This window comes from Tachypleus tridentatus, chromosome 3, assembly GCF_004210375.1.
Source record: "Tachypleus tridentatus isolate NWPU-2018 chromosome 3, ASM421037v1, whole genome shotgun sequence".
Classification (NCBI taxonomy): Eukaryota; Metazoa; Arthropoda; class Merostomata; order Xiphosura; family Limulidae; genus Tachypleus; species Tachypleus tridentatus.
In genome coordinates this window covers 10235063-10253663 of record NC_134827.1, presented here as the reverse complement: position 1 = coordinate 10253663, position 18601 = coordinate 10235063, and the positions used below count along the sequence as shown (strand labels likewise).

The 18601-nt window shown below is 32.3% G+C and overlaps 1 protein-coding gene across 5 annotated transcripts in view; it reads left to right on the top strand.

Annotated features, from left to right (window-relative positions):
- The window catches only part of LOC143246331 (acyl-CoA desaturase-like), a 29349-nt gene extending 12336 nt beyond the window's left edge, over positions 1-17013 (top strand). For 2 of the 5 annotated variants that reach the window (XM_076492874.1, XM_076492872.1), the window contains exons 2-6: positions 729-964; positions 11083-11261; positions 13259-13389; positions 13919-14124; positions 16360-17013. In XM_076492874.1, the coding sequence (XP_076348989.1) occupies positions 11084-11261; positions 13259-13389; positions 13919-14124; positions 16360-16813 (969 nt within the window). In that variant the 5' untranslated portion in view covers positions 729-964; position 11083 and the 3' untranslated portion in view covers positions 16814-17013. Of the gene's footprint in view, positions 1-728; positions 965-11082; positions 11262-12863; positions 13140-13258; positions 13390-13918; positions 14125-16359 lie in introns of those variants that run through there. The other 3 variants (XM_076492875.1, XM_076492873.1, XM_076492876.1) reach the window with 2 other exon arrangements.
- Positions 17014-18601: the final 1588 nt, after the last annotated feature.

Genomic DNA, 18601 nt, shown 5'->3' with positions numbered 1-18601 from the left:
GCTGCTGATTCTATCAGTTTCACATACATTAAGTGGTCGTGTTTCTAACGTTCCATTCAATTGATTAAGACAACAAATGACTGATTGAGGTTGTACATCATTCTGAAACTATCAAGGCGTCGAGAGGATAGGTGAAAACACTTCTGATATTCCTAATTAAACTTTCCTAGACAGTACAAAGTTGGCGTGTCTCTTGTAGGGTAATCACAAACAAATAAATTCGGATTGTTTCTTTTCTGAAAATATTTGTACATGTGATGAAGCAATTTCCATCAATCGAAGCTATGACGTCTTAGAATCTTTCAAATCTTTGGAAGATGATAATGAATACTAAAAAAAATGTTTTATGATGCTACAGCACTGTTATTATATTCCAATCCCTGTCTAATTACATTTACGGTGTAATATCTAAAAACGCTCAAAACAGGGTATCATTTTGTACATATAATGATTTCCAAAGTAGCGGAATCATGTATCAAACCTCTTTGTTATGTCTCCAGAATATAAAGACACATAAAGTATATTGGTAACACTACTACAACATTTTTAAGGGCTCATATCATAAGCAATGAAAAATGTCATTTATATGGTTCTAGAGGGCATTATGTTCGGTATTATGATACAGATATTTTTGTTTGTGTTATTTAATATATTTTTACTAAAGTTTGCATAAGTGTTGTATTGCTTGTTTGTAATTATCAATAAAAGTAACACGTATGCTTATGTAGAGCGCATGACAAAACATTGTAACACTGAAGACCTTTACCACATTTGGCTTTGACGACAGTACGTCCGATAGACCCTCACGGTTCTAGTTTTCCGGCTGTGCTTTCTGCCCCAGGTGTCCACAGGATATTTGGACCAACTGTCTCACTGCTCACAACTCCTTGAAGGCATCATAGCTATAAACACTTCAATATATTGCTGTGTAGATCTTTTCCCTGCCAAAATTCAAAACAAGAAAGTAAGTTGTCTTGTTTATTATAATTTAAAAAAATATATATAATTGTTTACAATTTTCAGCGAGCATCATCATTATATTGTATCGATTGGGCCCGACATGGCCAAGCGTGTTATGGCGTTCGACTCGTAAACCGAGGGTCGCGGGTTCGAATTCCGGTTGCACTAAACATGCTCGCTCTCTCAGCCGTGGGGGTGTTGTAATGTGACGGTCAATCCGACTATTCGTTGGTAAAAGAGTAGCCCAAGAGTTGGCGGTGGGTGGTGATGACTAGCTGCCTTCCCTCTAGTCTTACACTGCTAAATTAGGGACGAGTACAAAGAGATCACGTGGTTAGTCATATAGACCGAGCCCGTGTTGAGAGGTTAAACGCTTCAAGAGTTTCAACCAGGTATCATGACTAGTATGTCTAGAGTATTTGATTTTGATATAATTCTCTTTTTACTAAACTATTCACAACTTTCAGTACGTATTACGTCAAATTACCTTTGTCTAATTAGTTTCAAGCTTAATTTTATCTGTTTACAACTTTCAATACGTATTACGTCAAATTACCTTTGTCTAATTAGTTTCAAGCTTAATTTTATCTTTTTACAACTTTCAGTACGTATTACGTCAAATTAGCTTTGTCTAATTAGTTTCAAGCTTAATTTTATCTGTTTACAACTTTCAGTACTTGTTACGATAAATTAACTTTATGTAATTAGTTTCGATCTTAATACATGTTTTCCAGAAATTGAATGTCTCCTAAGAACTAATTGATTACGTTTCAGTGAGAGTAGCTTTTAGATCAAAATCACACTGAAGGACAACAGCTTTTTCAAAACGGTAAGAAAATGGATAAAACAAAAGCAATCAAAAGGGAAAACAAATTAAGATAAAACGAGGATATGGCGTCTACATATAACAAGATTGAGAATGAATACTTTTTGGCTGTATAAGTTGATTGCTAAAACAGTCGAAAACATTGTGGGTTGAAAATTTCACTCCATGGGTGCATTTCTAGTAAGAAGTTATATTACTTTTGCAATGTGTCATCACAGTTTGTTCATTCACGGTCTTATATGTCGTGAACAACTTAATGACTGATCAGATAAAATATTTCAGGGTACGAGTCATGTCTTAGTTTAGCGACGTATTTCTGTTATATACTGGAAATCTTGTTGAATTTTGAGAAATGAAAAACTAAAGAACAATTCCTTAAATAATAAACAGGTTTCATTGTGTTTACCAGAAAGAAATGTGTAAAAAATGTAAGAATATTGTATACCATACAACCGGCAGCAGCCCGTGTTTGGCCTTATCTTATAGTGTGAAATACAAACCCGATTTGGCAAACGTTATTCAGAAAATAAACATGAATTATTTCTGTAACAGAAAAAAGGCAAAATAAAACTTATATACACTACACTTCATTTTATTCACTTCCAAAATATGCTAATAACCATATACCAGTTGGTATATTTCCTTACAAAGGAAAGTAAAAGATTGTTTTATTTTTTAAAAAATTAATGACGGATTTCAAGTGTTGCTTAAGTGTTAAAAAGATATTATGTTAATGTTTTATTTTTACTAAAATATTTTGATTTGTATATGATTAAATAAAATAAAAGAAGGTTCATCTTGGTTATCGGTTTAAAGAGCTCAAGCAGTCGTCAACGTACTGTTGAGTTTGTTTTGGAATTTCGCACAAAGCTACTCGAGGGCTATCTGTGCTAGCCGTCCCTAATTTAGCAGTGTAAGACTAGAGGGAAGGCAGCTAGTCATCACCACCCACCGCCAACTCTTGGGCTACTCTTTTGCCAACGAATAGTGGGATTGACCGTCACATTATACGCCCCCACGGCTGGGAGGGCGAGCATGTTTAGCGCGACGCGGGCGCGAACCCGCGACCCTCGGATTACGAGTCGCACGCCTTACGCGCTTGGCCGTGCCAGGCCGTACTGTTGAGAAACATCATAACAACAAACGTTGAGAGGTCGACTTGTTTAAGCGATCTAAATATGATGATCTATTTTCGAGATAATACACATTAAACATATTTTACAAGCAAATTTGGCATTTGTCCAGGATAACAATGTTGTTGACAATAATGTAACGGATTGCTACTGTACATTTGTTAACTTGTTGAAATGAAAGTTTTGTAGCAAATCTTGACTTTACTATACATTATAATACCAATAACTAAGTTTTCTTAATTATTTCTTGTATCTTATCACAGAGTTATAAGAATGTCTGTTTTGCCAGAATTTCTGTTACGTAACAAAGAACTAGGTAAGAAAAAAATGAGTGTCATATTTAGTGCCGGGAAAATGCTTTTAGATTGTAATTTATTTTTGGTCCATAATTTTCGTCGTATTTTATTATTGTGTTTAATTAGTTTGATCAGTTATGGATCACTCACTATGTTTCACAGTGAAGTACATTTTTTTAATAATTAAGTTTTTAATTAATACTGAAAATCAAGTGTGATAAATGTTAGGTAGCTAAGCAATAACGAAAATTCACTAATCATGATCGAGTGACATATAACAATCGTTAAGCTATTAGTCAAGATCGGGTAACATGAACTACTGTTATATTACTGATCAGAGTTAGGTGATGTGATTTTTTTTAGGTTATTAAACAAGAGTGTATAAATGTAAAACAATTGTAAAATTGCTACTCATGATTGGGTGACATTCAATGTTAAATATCTAAATTATCAATAACGAGAAACAGTTTCAAGATTGAAAAAAATTAAAAATCGGGTGATGTGAAATGGAGTGAGGCAACTTTTAGCATATCTATTAATATCATCTGAAGTGTAATATTTGTTACCCGTCAATGAATACTAATGTGAAGTTCAATTATTGTTATGTTGATAATCGATATAAGAAGTGAAACAATATATAGGCTTCTTTTAATGTCGTTAGTGTCAACATTTGGCTACGAAACAATACCTGAAATATAATTAAATCATTGTTAAAGGTTAACTGTTACCGCTGGTATTCAGTTAGATTTTGTACAGTATAAGTAGCAAGCCACTTTAAAGCATCACATATTCCGCTCTGTTCATTTGTAAAGAAGGATTTATTAACGTTACCTTCCCAAAAATGTTACCTTCTCAAACCTAGGTCACTGACTTCACGTAATTAAATTTTGCTTTCACGACCACAAAAAAAAGACTACGAAAAAAGCATCGATACAACACATGTTGCATGAAATTATTCGTTTGAATGCATACAATAGTGTTAGAAAGAAATATCACTAAAATATCACGAATCGTTTTTGCTGGCTAGGCAAAGAAAAAGAAAACAACCAAAAACCACTATAACTGTGAACCTATTACTCCAAGAACATTGCACTTATTTCGGAGCTACACGAATTTTTTTTTTTTTTTTGTTTGTTTTGGAATTTCGCACAAAGCTACTCGAGGGCTATCTGTGCTACCCGTGTAAAACTAGAGAGAAGGATCATCACCACCCACCGCCACATTGACCGTCACATTATAACGCCCCCACAGCTGAAAGGGCGAGCATGTTTGGTGCGACTCGGGCGCGAACCCGCGACCCTCAGATTACGAAGCACACGCCTTAACGCGCTAGGCCATAGGAACATACAGCTACATCCCAGCCTTTTTAATAACACACACATACGTATATATATATATATATATAAAGATACCTACTACGTACGTGGAGGAAAAGCATTAGGCCTAAATACATCTATTGTATGTAACCGGTTCGGTGTTACTAATGAATGTACGGCTGAATTATTGCAGCTGTAACAAGTGAATAGTAAGGTTCTATGGCCTATTATTTTCCTGATGAACATTCAAGACGTATGCTTACATGAACAAACAATAATATTATTAAGAGTAATATAAACAGGTATTACAGGCTTAAATATTTGAGGAAGATGACAATAAACACAACAGGTCATAACAGGTGTGATAAAGAAGGGTTGAAATGGACATAGAGATGTTTACACTCTTTCTTTCTTTACACTATTTCTTTCTCTCGTTTTCTGTACTAAAATGCACAGTTGGATCATAAACTTGTACTGATTTGCCCTTTACGACAGCTGTAACCAGACACTCTGGAAAAAATAAATACATACGCACACACACACTTGTGACATAAAATAAAAAGAGATAACAATTTATTAAGATATGCCAGATAGACCACAACCACTGTGACTACTATTATGTGTTAGGTTATTAATTTTAAAAAGTTAGCTTTTTATCGTCATGGCCAAGTGATATCACAATTTCAACATTCTGGCTTAAAGTAGTGAATAATGAGATTCTAGGATAAAACTTGTGCGAAAATGTACCTGAATTCTAACTTTTATCAAAGTAATATTATATAAGGCTAGATCCTAATATATAAGTGATAGGTTTTTGCTTCAAAGTCTGTACTTGTATTATTTAATTGAATACCATACACACATTATTTTAAAGAAAAAGAAACAATCTCACAACACATTAAAGTAGTCTAAGTCATGTAAAAAGTATCTTAAAAGGAGCTACAGAGGGCTATCACGTAGCACAGTTAGTATAGCACTTTTTTGGCAAGTAGAGGTTTTTAATTCGGAACGAAGAAACATATATATATAAGCGTATGTAGAAAAAATGAATTATCACAATTACCTTAAATAAACTACCAGTAGAATATTGTAAAAACAAATTGCTACGTTAACATTAATATGACTAAGGTTGCCACAAACAGATTGCTAGCTTAGTCCTAATTTTCTTCTGATTTCTATTTGTCCGATTTGTTTGATTGTTTCTAATTTAGTAATGTAAGACTAAACGAAAGGCACCTAGTCATCACCACCCATTGCCAACTGTTGAGTTACTCTTTAACCCTTTACCAACTAATTGTGGGATTGACCGTGCTTTATAACGCCCTTACGGCTGAAGGGGCGAACACGTTTGATGTGACAGGGATTTGAATCCGCGACCCTCAGATTACGAGTCGAGCTCCTAAACCATTTGGCCATATCGTGCCGTTCTGTTTGTATGACATGTCCAAGTTAATGTTTACTTTATTCTGCAAATCGTGTAAAACCGTCATACGAACAAAATATAGACCATGGTGTGTGTATATATGTAATAAAAATACTATTAAAGCTCATGTAATTAAGCCATAAAGCTAGTTTTTATACTGAATGATAACTTTGAGAGATAATCATAGTTTTACAGAATAAGCTTCCACAAAATAATTAAAATAATGCATTATATTTTCTACGAAGAAAGGCTGAGGACAACGTGGAGGGACCAAATGTGTTAATCACTCGCACCACTATTCAGTAGTATGTTGTATGTCAGTCACTAAGTCGTACATACAGGGTTCTCACTGGCACAGCGATATGTCTTTAGACTTACAACGCCAAGATTAGAGGTTCAATTCCTCTTAGTGGACACACCAGATAGCTAAATATGGCTTTTCTATAAGAAAAACATTCATTCTCTGTCTAGAGGATTACCTTGTTGGTATCATCTGTTGTATTGTACAAGTAACATTTTATAATCTTATGTATTTCTAGCTTCAGTTTTTAAACAATATTCTCTAGTATAGAGATATGCTTCTAATTACTTGTCATGTTACTTATGGATATTCGATACTCGAAGTTTTGAGGAAACTTTTACTTAGAAAGGAAAGTTGTTGTCTTGATCGAAGCTATAAACCATTGATGTCCACCATTGGGAATAGGGGATCAGATTTTAGCGATGTAAGTCCGTAAACTTAACACTGATCCATGGATAAAGTAAAGACGTTAGCTAAATGTACTTTGCAATAACGACTTAATTATTCCACTGCCAGGGTTAGTCTTTCAAGTAAAAAGAATAAAATATCTTTTCTTCAAGATGGCGATGGAAGCTATATTTTATTTAGTTGAATCAGTCTTCATCCAGGTTTATTTTTTACCAGGAACGTCTCTGAAATATTTTATAACTGTCCAATTAGAAATGAAAGTTTTCATAGCCTCTGACAAAAGCAAAAAATTCAGTTTGCTTCAACTCTGAACGAACACACACCGAGACTTTTCCTGGTTTAGCCGTATCACACGTACTTTAATAAGAAAAGCAAAAGAGTTTTGTCTGTATCTTGTAGAAATCTTGCATTATTTGACTTTGATACCAATTCAAGGTGACTCCAGGTACAAACATTTTCCTTATTATAATGTTTTATTGTTTATATAAGTTTCCTCTTGAACTAAGAACATAATAAAACTGGACTTAATATATCAAAGGTAAGTTAATTGTCTTTCTTATATATGTTAAATTAATCGTGACTTAAAAACATAACTTTAATAAACAACTTTCACGTAATGAAGAAAACTCGGTAATGTATTTTTACTTATTCAGCTATCTGAAATAAAGCTTAGATTTTCAAATCTGTGATATAATTTACTTCTGAGTCTTCTGTAAAGAACAAAGTTCTCAGTCATCAGTTTCCTCACGCCTGGCCACTGTTCTCCTTTGACTGCTGACTATGAATGTATCTGGAGAGGCAGATCTATATTCATAACTCAGGAACCATTCCTTTAGTAGGGAATAACAGTGCAACACAGGCCTAGGCAATTCCTAAAGAGAGCTACGTTATGTAATTTTTCAATCTCACTTTCAGCTTGGACTCAATAATAGGGATTGATAGTGACAGCCTCGAAAAGGTATGAAAGCGACCTATTGTTACGTCCTGAAACTAGTTAAATAAGCCATCATGATTTTTTACGTACCTACGCGAACTATACGTCCGCATTTTTTAAATATAACATTCTACAGGTTGTTTTAAATACCCATACTGACCTCAGAATCACTTTGTACATTCCTCTGATCACACCGTAAAATAAAAACAGGGTGAGTCAAACTAAAAGATTTTGTTGAAAAATAAATAGAAGCACTGGAATTTTTGTTAAGAAGTGGGATGAAAATTAAAAATCACAAAATTAGCCGCATTTCAACATAATATATTAAGTTGGATATAAGCTATCACGATTGAAATATCTAGTGCCTTAGTTACTTAAGAACTGTATTAGCTAGTAAAATGCGTGATATCAGGACATCTTATAATTCTATTGAAATACATATAAATACTGCATCATTATCATACTTTCCAGAAGACACACAGAGAAATTATTGTTTGATTTTTAATTCTTATCTGTTTTTTTTTTTAAATATCTACCTGTAATAGTTTGCTATTAATTGAAAGTATAAAGAACAGATTTGGGTAAATTATTATCTCTTTCTTTATAAAAAGCTTTTGTGGTTATCACTAAAAACATTATGTTAATAAAGACTAACTATCATGTAGGATATCTATTATGTGATTATACGTTTAATGGATTATAAGACTTTATGATTCCCTAATGTCTGAATCGCAGTCTAACATGGTATGTTCATAAGTGAACGAGTTTTCTCCCTGGTCTTGAAAAATATTAACCCACCTCTTCTGACCATGATTGAATTCTCTGAATTTAAGGGTTTCCGTTTAAAAATGTAGTTTTTTTTCTGCCTTAATTATCAATGTTTTAGGAAAACAATATTAAAATACAAAAGACTTTCCACATGTGTACCCAAGGCCAGATTCATGAGATAAATTAAACTTACAAATTGTGCCATTGCAATTAAAGTGAATGAAACAAATTTAGATATAAACCAAAGTCTTTATATTCTTGAAGAGTTAGTACCGAACTTTTTCTTACTACATCACTGACCATACTTTACACATTTGTAATATTCTCTCAAATACCCAAGGCAGTATGTATAGCACCCCTTTTCCACGAATTAACGTGTTTAAAAGTGAAGCTATCGAATAGATTTGTTTGTATTATTGAAAAACAAACAACTTTCATTTCACTTTGATATTATACCTATTAAGCATAAACATGGAAAAAGGTTAATATTTTAAAGAAATGTAAAGTAGTTTTTAACACACTACACGAATTTCTTTCTCTCCTTAAATAAGCAAGGCGCTTAGTAAATTTAACTAATTTTGCAATGACCATTTATTAGAAGTATATTTGATATTGTTACAATTTCAAAATCAAGAATGCGGTGGTCAATAAATCTTTTTTTTTTACTATTTTTCAAAAAGTAAGTATGATAATATTACATTATTTTTAAAATAAATATGTTTCATATAACCACACGTATCATATAACAGAAATACAATCAATGAACTTATTTTATGAAAGAGTTTGAAAAATTTCAGTGCTATAAGTGAATTTAAATGTTTCATGTCATAGATAATCGTGCTGTAAAGAAAATCAGTTTACATGATGAAAAATAAAATACCCACTCAAGAAAAATAATTGACAGCAAACAGCTTTGACTTTTTATATTGTTTTTGGTTATCATCTGATAACGTACACGAGAAAGATTTTTAGCTTTGTTTCTGAACGGTCCCAGCCGTGGGGGCGTTATAATGTGACGGTCAATCCCACTTTTCGTTGGTAAAAGAGTAGCCCAAGAGTTGGCGGTGGGTGGTGATGACTAGCTGCCTTCCCTCTAGTCTTACACTTCTAAATTAGGGACGGCTAGCACAGATAGCCCTCGAGTAGCTTTGTGCGAAATTCCAAAAACAAACAAACAAGTTTCTGAACGGTTCATCACAATTAAGTATCTACGAAGAAAGGCTTAGTACAAGGGTGCACTGCTGATACAGCAGTAAGTCTATGCTTTTTGCAGCCCTAGAATTAGGTGCTTCGATTCTCTTCAGCAGATAACCCTATGTGGTTTTGCTATAACAAAAACACGCATACTTATTTCAAGGAAGAAAATATATTATTACGTAATTTAAATATATTCTCAAAACTAAGAAAAGTCAGCATAATTATTGAAGAAATATAACTATCAGATTATAGTATTTCGCTATGATGGTGAATTAGTATTTGGAAAACTCTTTTGTTATTAAGCACAGAGCTTCACAAAGGGCATTTTGTGCTCTGCCCACCATAAATTTCGAAACCCGGTTTCTAGTAGTATAAATCCGTATACATTAAAGTATTTTGTATATGGGTACTTGAAATCACTGTTTGCATACTGTTTTGCCTTAGAACAGTAAAAACGACATTATATAAATAGTTTTTTACGTCGTAATAAAAAAAACTATGAAATTTTCAAAACAATATGTTGTATGGCCAGCATATATATGTGCAAAAACGTGTGTTTTTCCTTTAGGTGTGTGCTTAAAATTCAAAATAAATTAGAATCAGGACAACTGTAGTATGAAATCTAAGAATATAAACATGAATAACTAACAAGAGAATCTCTTAGAAAGGCTTAAATGCTATGGCTAAATAAAATGTAAACAAAGAAACTCTCACAGAAAGGGGAAGTAAAACCTCCTTTTAGAAAGATGATGAGTAAGTTGAGGCACTTATAAGTTTTTACAAGGATCTAAAATAACTTATGTTGAATAAAGACTTAAAAAACTCCGATTTATCTTTAAAAAAACCAATAAGGATTAGTTGGAAAGAAAGAAAATATTGGAAAATGTGACCTACTTACTAAAGACAGGCATCATTTCTGAACAGCATTTGAACTTAAGTAACTTTTTTTTTTAACTTGTATAGAGTTTGTTTGTTTTGAATTTCGCGCAAAGCTACATGAGGGTTATCTCCGCTAGCCGTCCCTAATTTTGCAGTGTAAGACTAGAGGGAAAGCAGCTAGTCAACACTACTCATCGCCAACTCTTGGGCTTCTCTTTTACCAACGAATAGTGGGTTTGATCGTAACATTATAACGCCCTCACTGGTAAAAGGACGAGCATGTGTGGTGTGACGGGTTGTATGGAGTACTTGGAATTGCTGTGCCTCATATTTATTGCACTTGTAGTTTTACTTTGACTAAATCATTTGAAATTAAAGCCAACGATTAATTTTTTTGAAGTGCCCTTTAATTATTTAGTAACGATTATCATTTAAAAAAAAATCGAATTTCTATAATTATAGTGCTTTACAGATTGAGACGATATTTTATGAACATATTTTTGAGCTCTGTGCTCTGTATTCAACAGATATAGTACAAATATTCCAAAGTATTGATGCAACAAATTTATTTTTAATAAAATATAAATATAAACAATTAGTTTAGTGCCTATCAATTATGACAAAATATTATTTCTAAATAGTATGGTTCTGAAATTGGGAAAGAATTCACCAGGTACTCTAACTGTTCCTCAAAAGCGAGAAAAGTATCATCGGCTAGATATTGTGTGGACAAACGTTTGGATATTTACTGTGCTACATGCTGCAGCTTTTTCAGGTTTGATTCTAGCTTTCACCGCAACGTGGCGTCCTTGGGTATTTGGTAAGTCATTCCTTTCTTGCTATATGGTTTATGTCACTAAAATGATATCATAGTCCATAAGATATTTTACGAGGAATCGTTGCTAAACAAGACTTTAGTTCTATATACGAAACTGATTTAAACGTTGAGTTGAGATAATGGTGAGTTTATGGACTTACAATGCTACAATCGGGGTTTGACACAGCAGATATCTCAGTATACTTTTCTGCTAAAACGAATAAGAAAATAGTTGTATGTTTCTAAAATATATATTATTGATACAATATGACAAAACGTGTTAAAATGATAGCTTTCACGGTTTTTAAAGAAAAACCAGTAAACATTTTTTCTAAAATTCGAATATTTCTGATTGTTCTAGATCGATCGTGATGAAGTCCGTTTGTTACGATCGTGCTAGTCTCACACTTTGCGTTCCCTGGCTACGTCCATCAAAGTTATTTATATTATCTTTATTCCTTCTACCTACTGGAAATTGACTTATATAAATTACTGTTTATTATTACAACAAATAACTCATAGATTTAGAACTAGTATTTGTTTCTTAATGCCATCATATTATTTCTTCCTTCGCTTTTGTTTCTGATCATATTTTTCTTATTGGTGTGGAACATGGCGTGAAGTGAGAAATAAAGCTTTTTATTAAATATACTTAAAGTTTGGAATAGCCTTTTTGATTTGATATATCCTCATGAAATTCATATTGATAAATCGTTTGCTTATTAATATAAAGTAATATTATAAAGATAATAAAATAATTTTCATAGACTAAGCAATATTATATGTTAGAACAAGTCTTAGTCTTAGACACACATGAAAAAGGAAACATATAACTGCAGTTTAGGTAACATTTGTACCAAACACTTAAGGTTTTCTTTAAACAAATAACATTCAAATGTGTAAGCTGCACAGGTAAGGTATAATAATAATATGTCTTAAGCACATTTTCGTACCTCTCTAGTAATTTATGTATATAAGTTTTATGTTGAAAATCTGCGTTAAAAACAACACAACTTGAAATGCAAACATGGCGTTTGAATAGCTACAACACTAGTTAGAAGAAACACAATCATTATGAGTGAATACAACTGAAGAAAAATGTGTTTTAATGTACGTTATTTGCTTGAATTGCATATACAGTGGAGCCCCTCACTAACGACTTCCCCTGTCATACGACCGGAAAATTTTTGACGGTACCCTGTTTGCATTAAATTGACCCCTCGTGGACGACTTCCCCTCAAACGCGACTAACGACCTACCAAATTGAACAATTTTGATTATTTTACCTCTCACTAACGACATTTATATCGCTATAACAAATAATTGTGTTTTGTTCACGCAAGTCTGTGTTTAGAGATACAGTTTGTGTTGATTTCAAATAGCACAGTGTTTTTGTTAATTTACGACAAAACTTTTTACAGTGTAAGCATCTTTCTGAACAAAATAATAAAGTGAAACATATCTTTGTGTTACTATTAATGCATATGTACAACTCTATTACAGATGGATTGTCCCACAGAAAGTATCTAGTAATTATTGACTACATAAACTGCTTCACACAGGATCTTTACAAGGAAAATCAGTGAATAAAGACAAAGAGACGACTAAGATAGTAGTGTTGACTTGTCTGGCGGCTGCCAAAACGTGGTTTACATGATTTTCAGAGAGGAAGTATGCAGCCTTGAAAACAGAAAAAAATAAATAAACAAAATAGCCATAATTATTTAGTCACATGGTTATTTGTATTACGCTTCGCTGTCTGAAATTTAAGAAACGTCCATTTCTTTAGATTGTAGAGAGGGGGGAGAGAAGCCAGAAATTATCTTCGTATCCACCTTATTGCATCCGGTGTATTAATGTATGGTGATACTGGATGTTTTGGTGAGCTCAGATACTACAGTTCCAAGTTGTGTATATGATCTACGAGTATTCAATATTTATGAATGCTAAACCTCTTTATCTTTAAGTTACTACTGAGATAACTCTTTACTTCCTATTAGGTGTGGCATACTCGTATTGTTCAGGCCTTGGAGTAACAGCAGGTGCACATCGTCTTTGGTGTCATAGAGCATACAAAGCTAAACTTCCTCTGAGAATACTTTTAATGGTTTTCAATTGCATAGCTTGCCAGGTTAGTTTCTTTTATTTAAAGAAACCATAACATGTATATATCAAAGCTAAATTTGTAACAATTTATATTTTAGTTTACTTATAACATTTTAAAACTTTTCTTTCCTTGTTACCTGTAATTGAAATTCAGGACAATAAAGCTCGGTCTATTTTCTTTTTTCCTTTTTTACTTTTTATTTTAAATTCTAGCTATAGTTACTTTAGAAAAACATTGCTGAATTAGAATTTAAATTGTTTGATTTTCATTGTAAATCTGATCTCACAAGCATAACGTTATATTTGAATTACAGACAGGTTGCTGAACAAACGTAATGACATACATATGTATTCAATCATAATTTTTAATCATATATAATCATTCAACTTCTATTTCTAATTTATTTGTCTATGATACCATTTAACTCTTGCCTATTTAGCTTTAATTTTTGGTCAATAATATGTAATTTATTTTTATTATATACATGTTCCAAAAATGCCTTTTAAATATTTAATATTCGTAATAAAACGTGTTTGTTCTCTACTTCTTCCAGAATGACATTTACGAATGGTCAAGAGATCATCGTGTTCACCATAAATTTACAGAAACAGACGCTGATCCACACAATATCAATCGAGGATTCTTTTTTGCGCACATGGGATGGCTAATGCATAAGAAACATCCTGACGTTCGAGAGAAAGGACATACAGTTGACTGTAGTGACATCTTACAAGATCCTGTAGTAAGATTTCAAAAAAGGTAACTAACCGAAATAATCCTGTTAAGATGTTTTTGGAAAGTGTCCTCTGGTGAGAAAATAGCAGTTTTGTATTTTTTTAGTAATGTTTTGTATAACAGGAAAATCTGTCTTTCTATAGACAAAATATGTTTTTTTACTTTCGTCTCCCAATTTTAAAATATTTGAGCATTTCTTCATATACTAATATTTAGTTTTCTGTCTTTTACTGATGGTTTGCTTACTATGGTTTAGCGCAGCTTTGCGTTTACAGTGTTTACTTGGATGGCTTAGTACAGTTTAGATTTTGAACTTGTTCTATATTGGTTGTTCTATACCCTCTTAGAATATAATTAACTCATTTATTGGAATTTTACAAAACTCACAACAAATTAGTTGCAAGATTTAAATGTTATTGTGTTATTATGTATGGAAAAGACAAAAATAGGAAATGTAGAAGCAAGTGAAATTTATTATAGTTATGATTTATCTTTACAATAATTAAATGATATGAACACTTGGGGTTACCTACTGTACTGTACTAAGTGCTAACAAAAATTAATATGTTATGTTGTGTACTTATGACATGGTATGAATTCGGCATTTTACTGGATAAAGTAGATATACTGTAGTTGACATATTACATTCTCTCAAATGTCTTTAAAATTATTAATTTAATGTATTTTTGTTGACGCTTTGTTGCTTAACTTGCTTCTGAATCAAGAATAACAGTTTCCTGGTTTATCAGTTCTTCTGAACAACTGTATAGTTAATTCAAGTAATAAATAATACAGTAGATATGGAATATGACTAATTGTTTGACGGGCACATTACACATCCAGATCCGCCCTTATGATAATTATCAAAATTATTGCTTTCTTATAACATTACGTCTTTCATTTCTAAAAAGTCTTCCTTGATACTGGGTAATTATCGCACCGATATAACTTAATATGTAAACCGCATGTGTGAAGAAGGACGATACACCAATTTTTATAATCAGATCTTACGCTAGACAACAACAAGAAAACTAAACAAATAAACGTATAGCGTGTTGTTTCACCAGCTCACTAATTAAGGATGCTTTTTATAGTTTTAAAACAGAACAAAAAGTCATAAAAATGACAGAATTAAGAAACGTTAAGGCGTATTTGTGTATTTTTTCTTATAGCAAAGCCACATTGGGCTAACTGTTGTGTCTACCGAGTGAAATGGAGCTCCTGATTTTAGCGTTGTAAATCCGTAGACTTATCGCTGTCCTGGACGGGTAATGAAACGTTAGGGATTTCTGTTAAATTTGCAAATGTTAACTTGTAAACAAATTATCTCTCGTGTAACATGCATCTTGAAATTCAAGAATAGCCAAACATTAATAATAATAGAAATATCTTCAGGGTCAAAAGAGATGTGAGTTTAGAAGAAACTGCTAACCTGATTTATATGTTGTTTTTCATCAAAAGTGAAGATGTTTATGAGAAACTACTATTCTGATTCATATGCTTATTTTCACATCGTAAAGAAAGCAGTTCGATGTGAACTGCTGTCCTAATTTATATGCCATTTTTTATCGAAAGGAAAGAGATCCAGAGAAAGCTGCCAACCTGATTAATATGTTGTTTATTATATTCTGATGTATGCATTGTTTTGCTATTCCCTACTTTACTCTAACATCTGCTTTATGATTCGTTGAAAATGTACTTTCTGTGCTGACCAATGAGTGCGTCATATTTACTTCTGGGGCAGTTTTAGTAAATTAAATTATCGTTCATCCTTACATACATGGATAACTAATTGCCTGTTCTGTGATGCAAATTTTTTTTTCGACGATTAATAATTTATATTCTTGAGTTATCTTGACATGCACCTACAAGATATGCTTCACATTAACTTCTCTTATTTTAGATTTATAATGAATAACTTAAATTATATCTTAACTGTTGCATACAAAAATCTAGATTTAAGATTAAGGATTCCACAGAATTTCAAAATATTTGTTACACATTATTTAAACCTTCTTTTTATATATCCATTTCATTTTAAAATATTTTCATAACCGTTAGATTTTGATCATTGGTTAGTCGTTTTTTATTACACATAATTTTATAAAAACAGTTCTAAGGTGTTATTTAAAAGATTCAGTGGTTTGGATATCCTAGTTTATCAAAGTGTGTTTTATCAATTTTATTAAGTGTTATAAAGAAGACAAATTTCAGTGGTTGTGTGCTTAGACCATAATATAAAATGTGTTTTTCTAACAGGTTTTACATTCCTTTGGTACTTCTGTTCACTTTTTATCTTCCAACTATGATACCCGTTTGGGTATGGGGGGAGAAAATATGGTTTGCATTTCTTACCACTGGAATCCTGCGCTACGTTATTACCCTACACTGCACATGGCTAGTAAACAGTGCAGCACACTACTGGGGAAACCAGCCGTACAATCGTTTCATAGACGCCAGAGAAAACAAGCACGTGGCATGGTGGGCACTCGGTGAAGGCTTCCACAACTATCACCACACTTTTCCTTACGACTATTCCACCAGTGAGTACGGATGGAAACTGAACATAACAACAATGTTTCTAGATTTCATGGCCAAGATAGGACAGGCCTACGATATGAAAACAGTTCCCAATGACATCATTGAAAAAACTCGACAGAAAACTGGAGACGGCACTTTGACATTTCAACGGGGAATTGATCGCAATAAATAATGAAATTGTTCATTTGTGATACATTTTTATTAACGAACATAATCCCAACAAAGATCTCTGGAGTGTCTCATTAAGTAGTTGTTATTGGTTCAATATATAATCATGAAAAGTAAACCCCTCCCTACCTATATATATATATATATGAAACTAATCACTTGTATCAATAAAACACAAAAAAAAGGTAAAAATTGTTATGGTTCCATTTGTCTTTCACTTTGTTCGTAATATATATATTAACAGTTACCTAGCTGTAACTAATTTACTATTTAACGCGAAAAAAATCTAACCATATATTTTGAAAGATATTTTAATTATTTAAACAGAAAACTAAAATACGTCGTTACATTATTTAACACACATAATTTTATTTGTAGAATTCCGAAACGTTTATCTACATCCCTCTCTGTTACAATAAGTAATGTTTTTCGTCTTAAAACAAATAATGTATTTTAGTTACTACGTATTGTACTATTTGCATTCTGTTGTTATTTCCATTAACGATTAACGAATTATGCAATGAATAACTTATTTGTAACAAAGATGTTCTAACTAGCTAGATTTTAGAAAAGTTAATTCAAATATGAATCGTTCTATAAATAAATTGTGGTATTAATCTACACTCAATTTAGTTAATTTAATCTATCACGAGCTGGGGTTTGCCTCCAACAAAAGATGCTATTTTTTGTTGTTGTTAGTTGAGATTTCTACGGACGTATTTAGCTTACAAAAGCAAATCATTTTACAAGAGTGGCACAGCGGTATCTCTGCGGATTCGCAATGCTGAAAACCGCGTATCAGAAAGCCATTGTGTTGCTTTGTGCTTAATTCAAAACAAACAAACAAACCTTTTATAAGAAGGTGATTCAACTGTGTTCAAATTAACCGTTTTAAACTTTTGACACATTGGGAAGCGTTTATATATAATTTTCAAAAAGATATTAATTTTAAAAAGAATGTGATTAAACCTTTCCTAATTATTTCATTACTATAACTGTAGCATTTACTGATTAAATTTAACTATGATAAAACTTTATTTGAGGAAAAAATACATTATAGTATGCTCAGATGAACTTTGTAATTACTAGACGAAGTATTTTCGGAGTTTATTTTAGACAAGCTAATTATCTGTTGCATAAACAGTTCATAGAATGGCTCTGAATTTTTATCATGTGCAAACTTTTAGCTCATCTTCGACATCTCTTAACCAATTTCAGACCTAATTAGAGTTTGGACTCAGGAGAGCAAATACTTTTGATTAATGTATTTGAACTTGCCCATAGTATCCTAGATTAATTTACTCTAATCCTACGTAAAATAACTTTAAGTGCCTCTTGTTTTTAATTTTCGCAAGAGATCTTCAAATTAAGCCAAAATAAATTGTTTTACTGGTGGCTGACGTTTTACACTTTCACTTCGCACAAAAGAATACAATACACTTGTTTGTTTAGGCGTAAAACAGAAAAATGGCGTGTAGTTACTATAGATACTGTGCTTAAAGCAGGGTTAAATACCCCGAATTTCAGCGTTATCAAACATGAGTTTTACCGCTGAATCATGGGTGGGCGAAAGCACTTATAGGATTCATATTCTGTCTAGAACGTTTATTGATATTGCTGAACATCGATAAACACAATGCTATTTTAAATCATACTTCAGTGATTATTTTGAATAAGTTTGTGACATTGCAAGCATGAAAGAGTTGCACGTTGATAAAATTGATTAGTATTATAAGTTTCCTTTCTGATGAGTTACTGATCAAGGTTTTGATAAACAAACTGAATTTCTTTT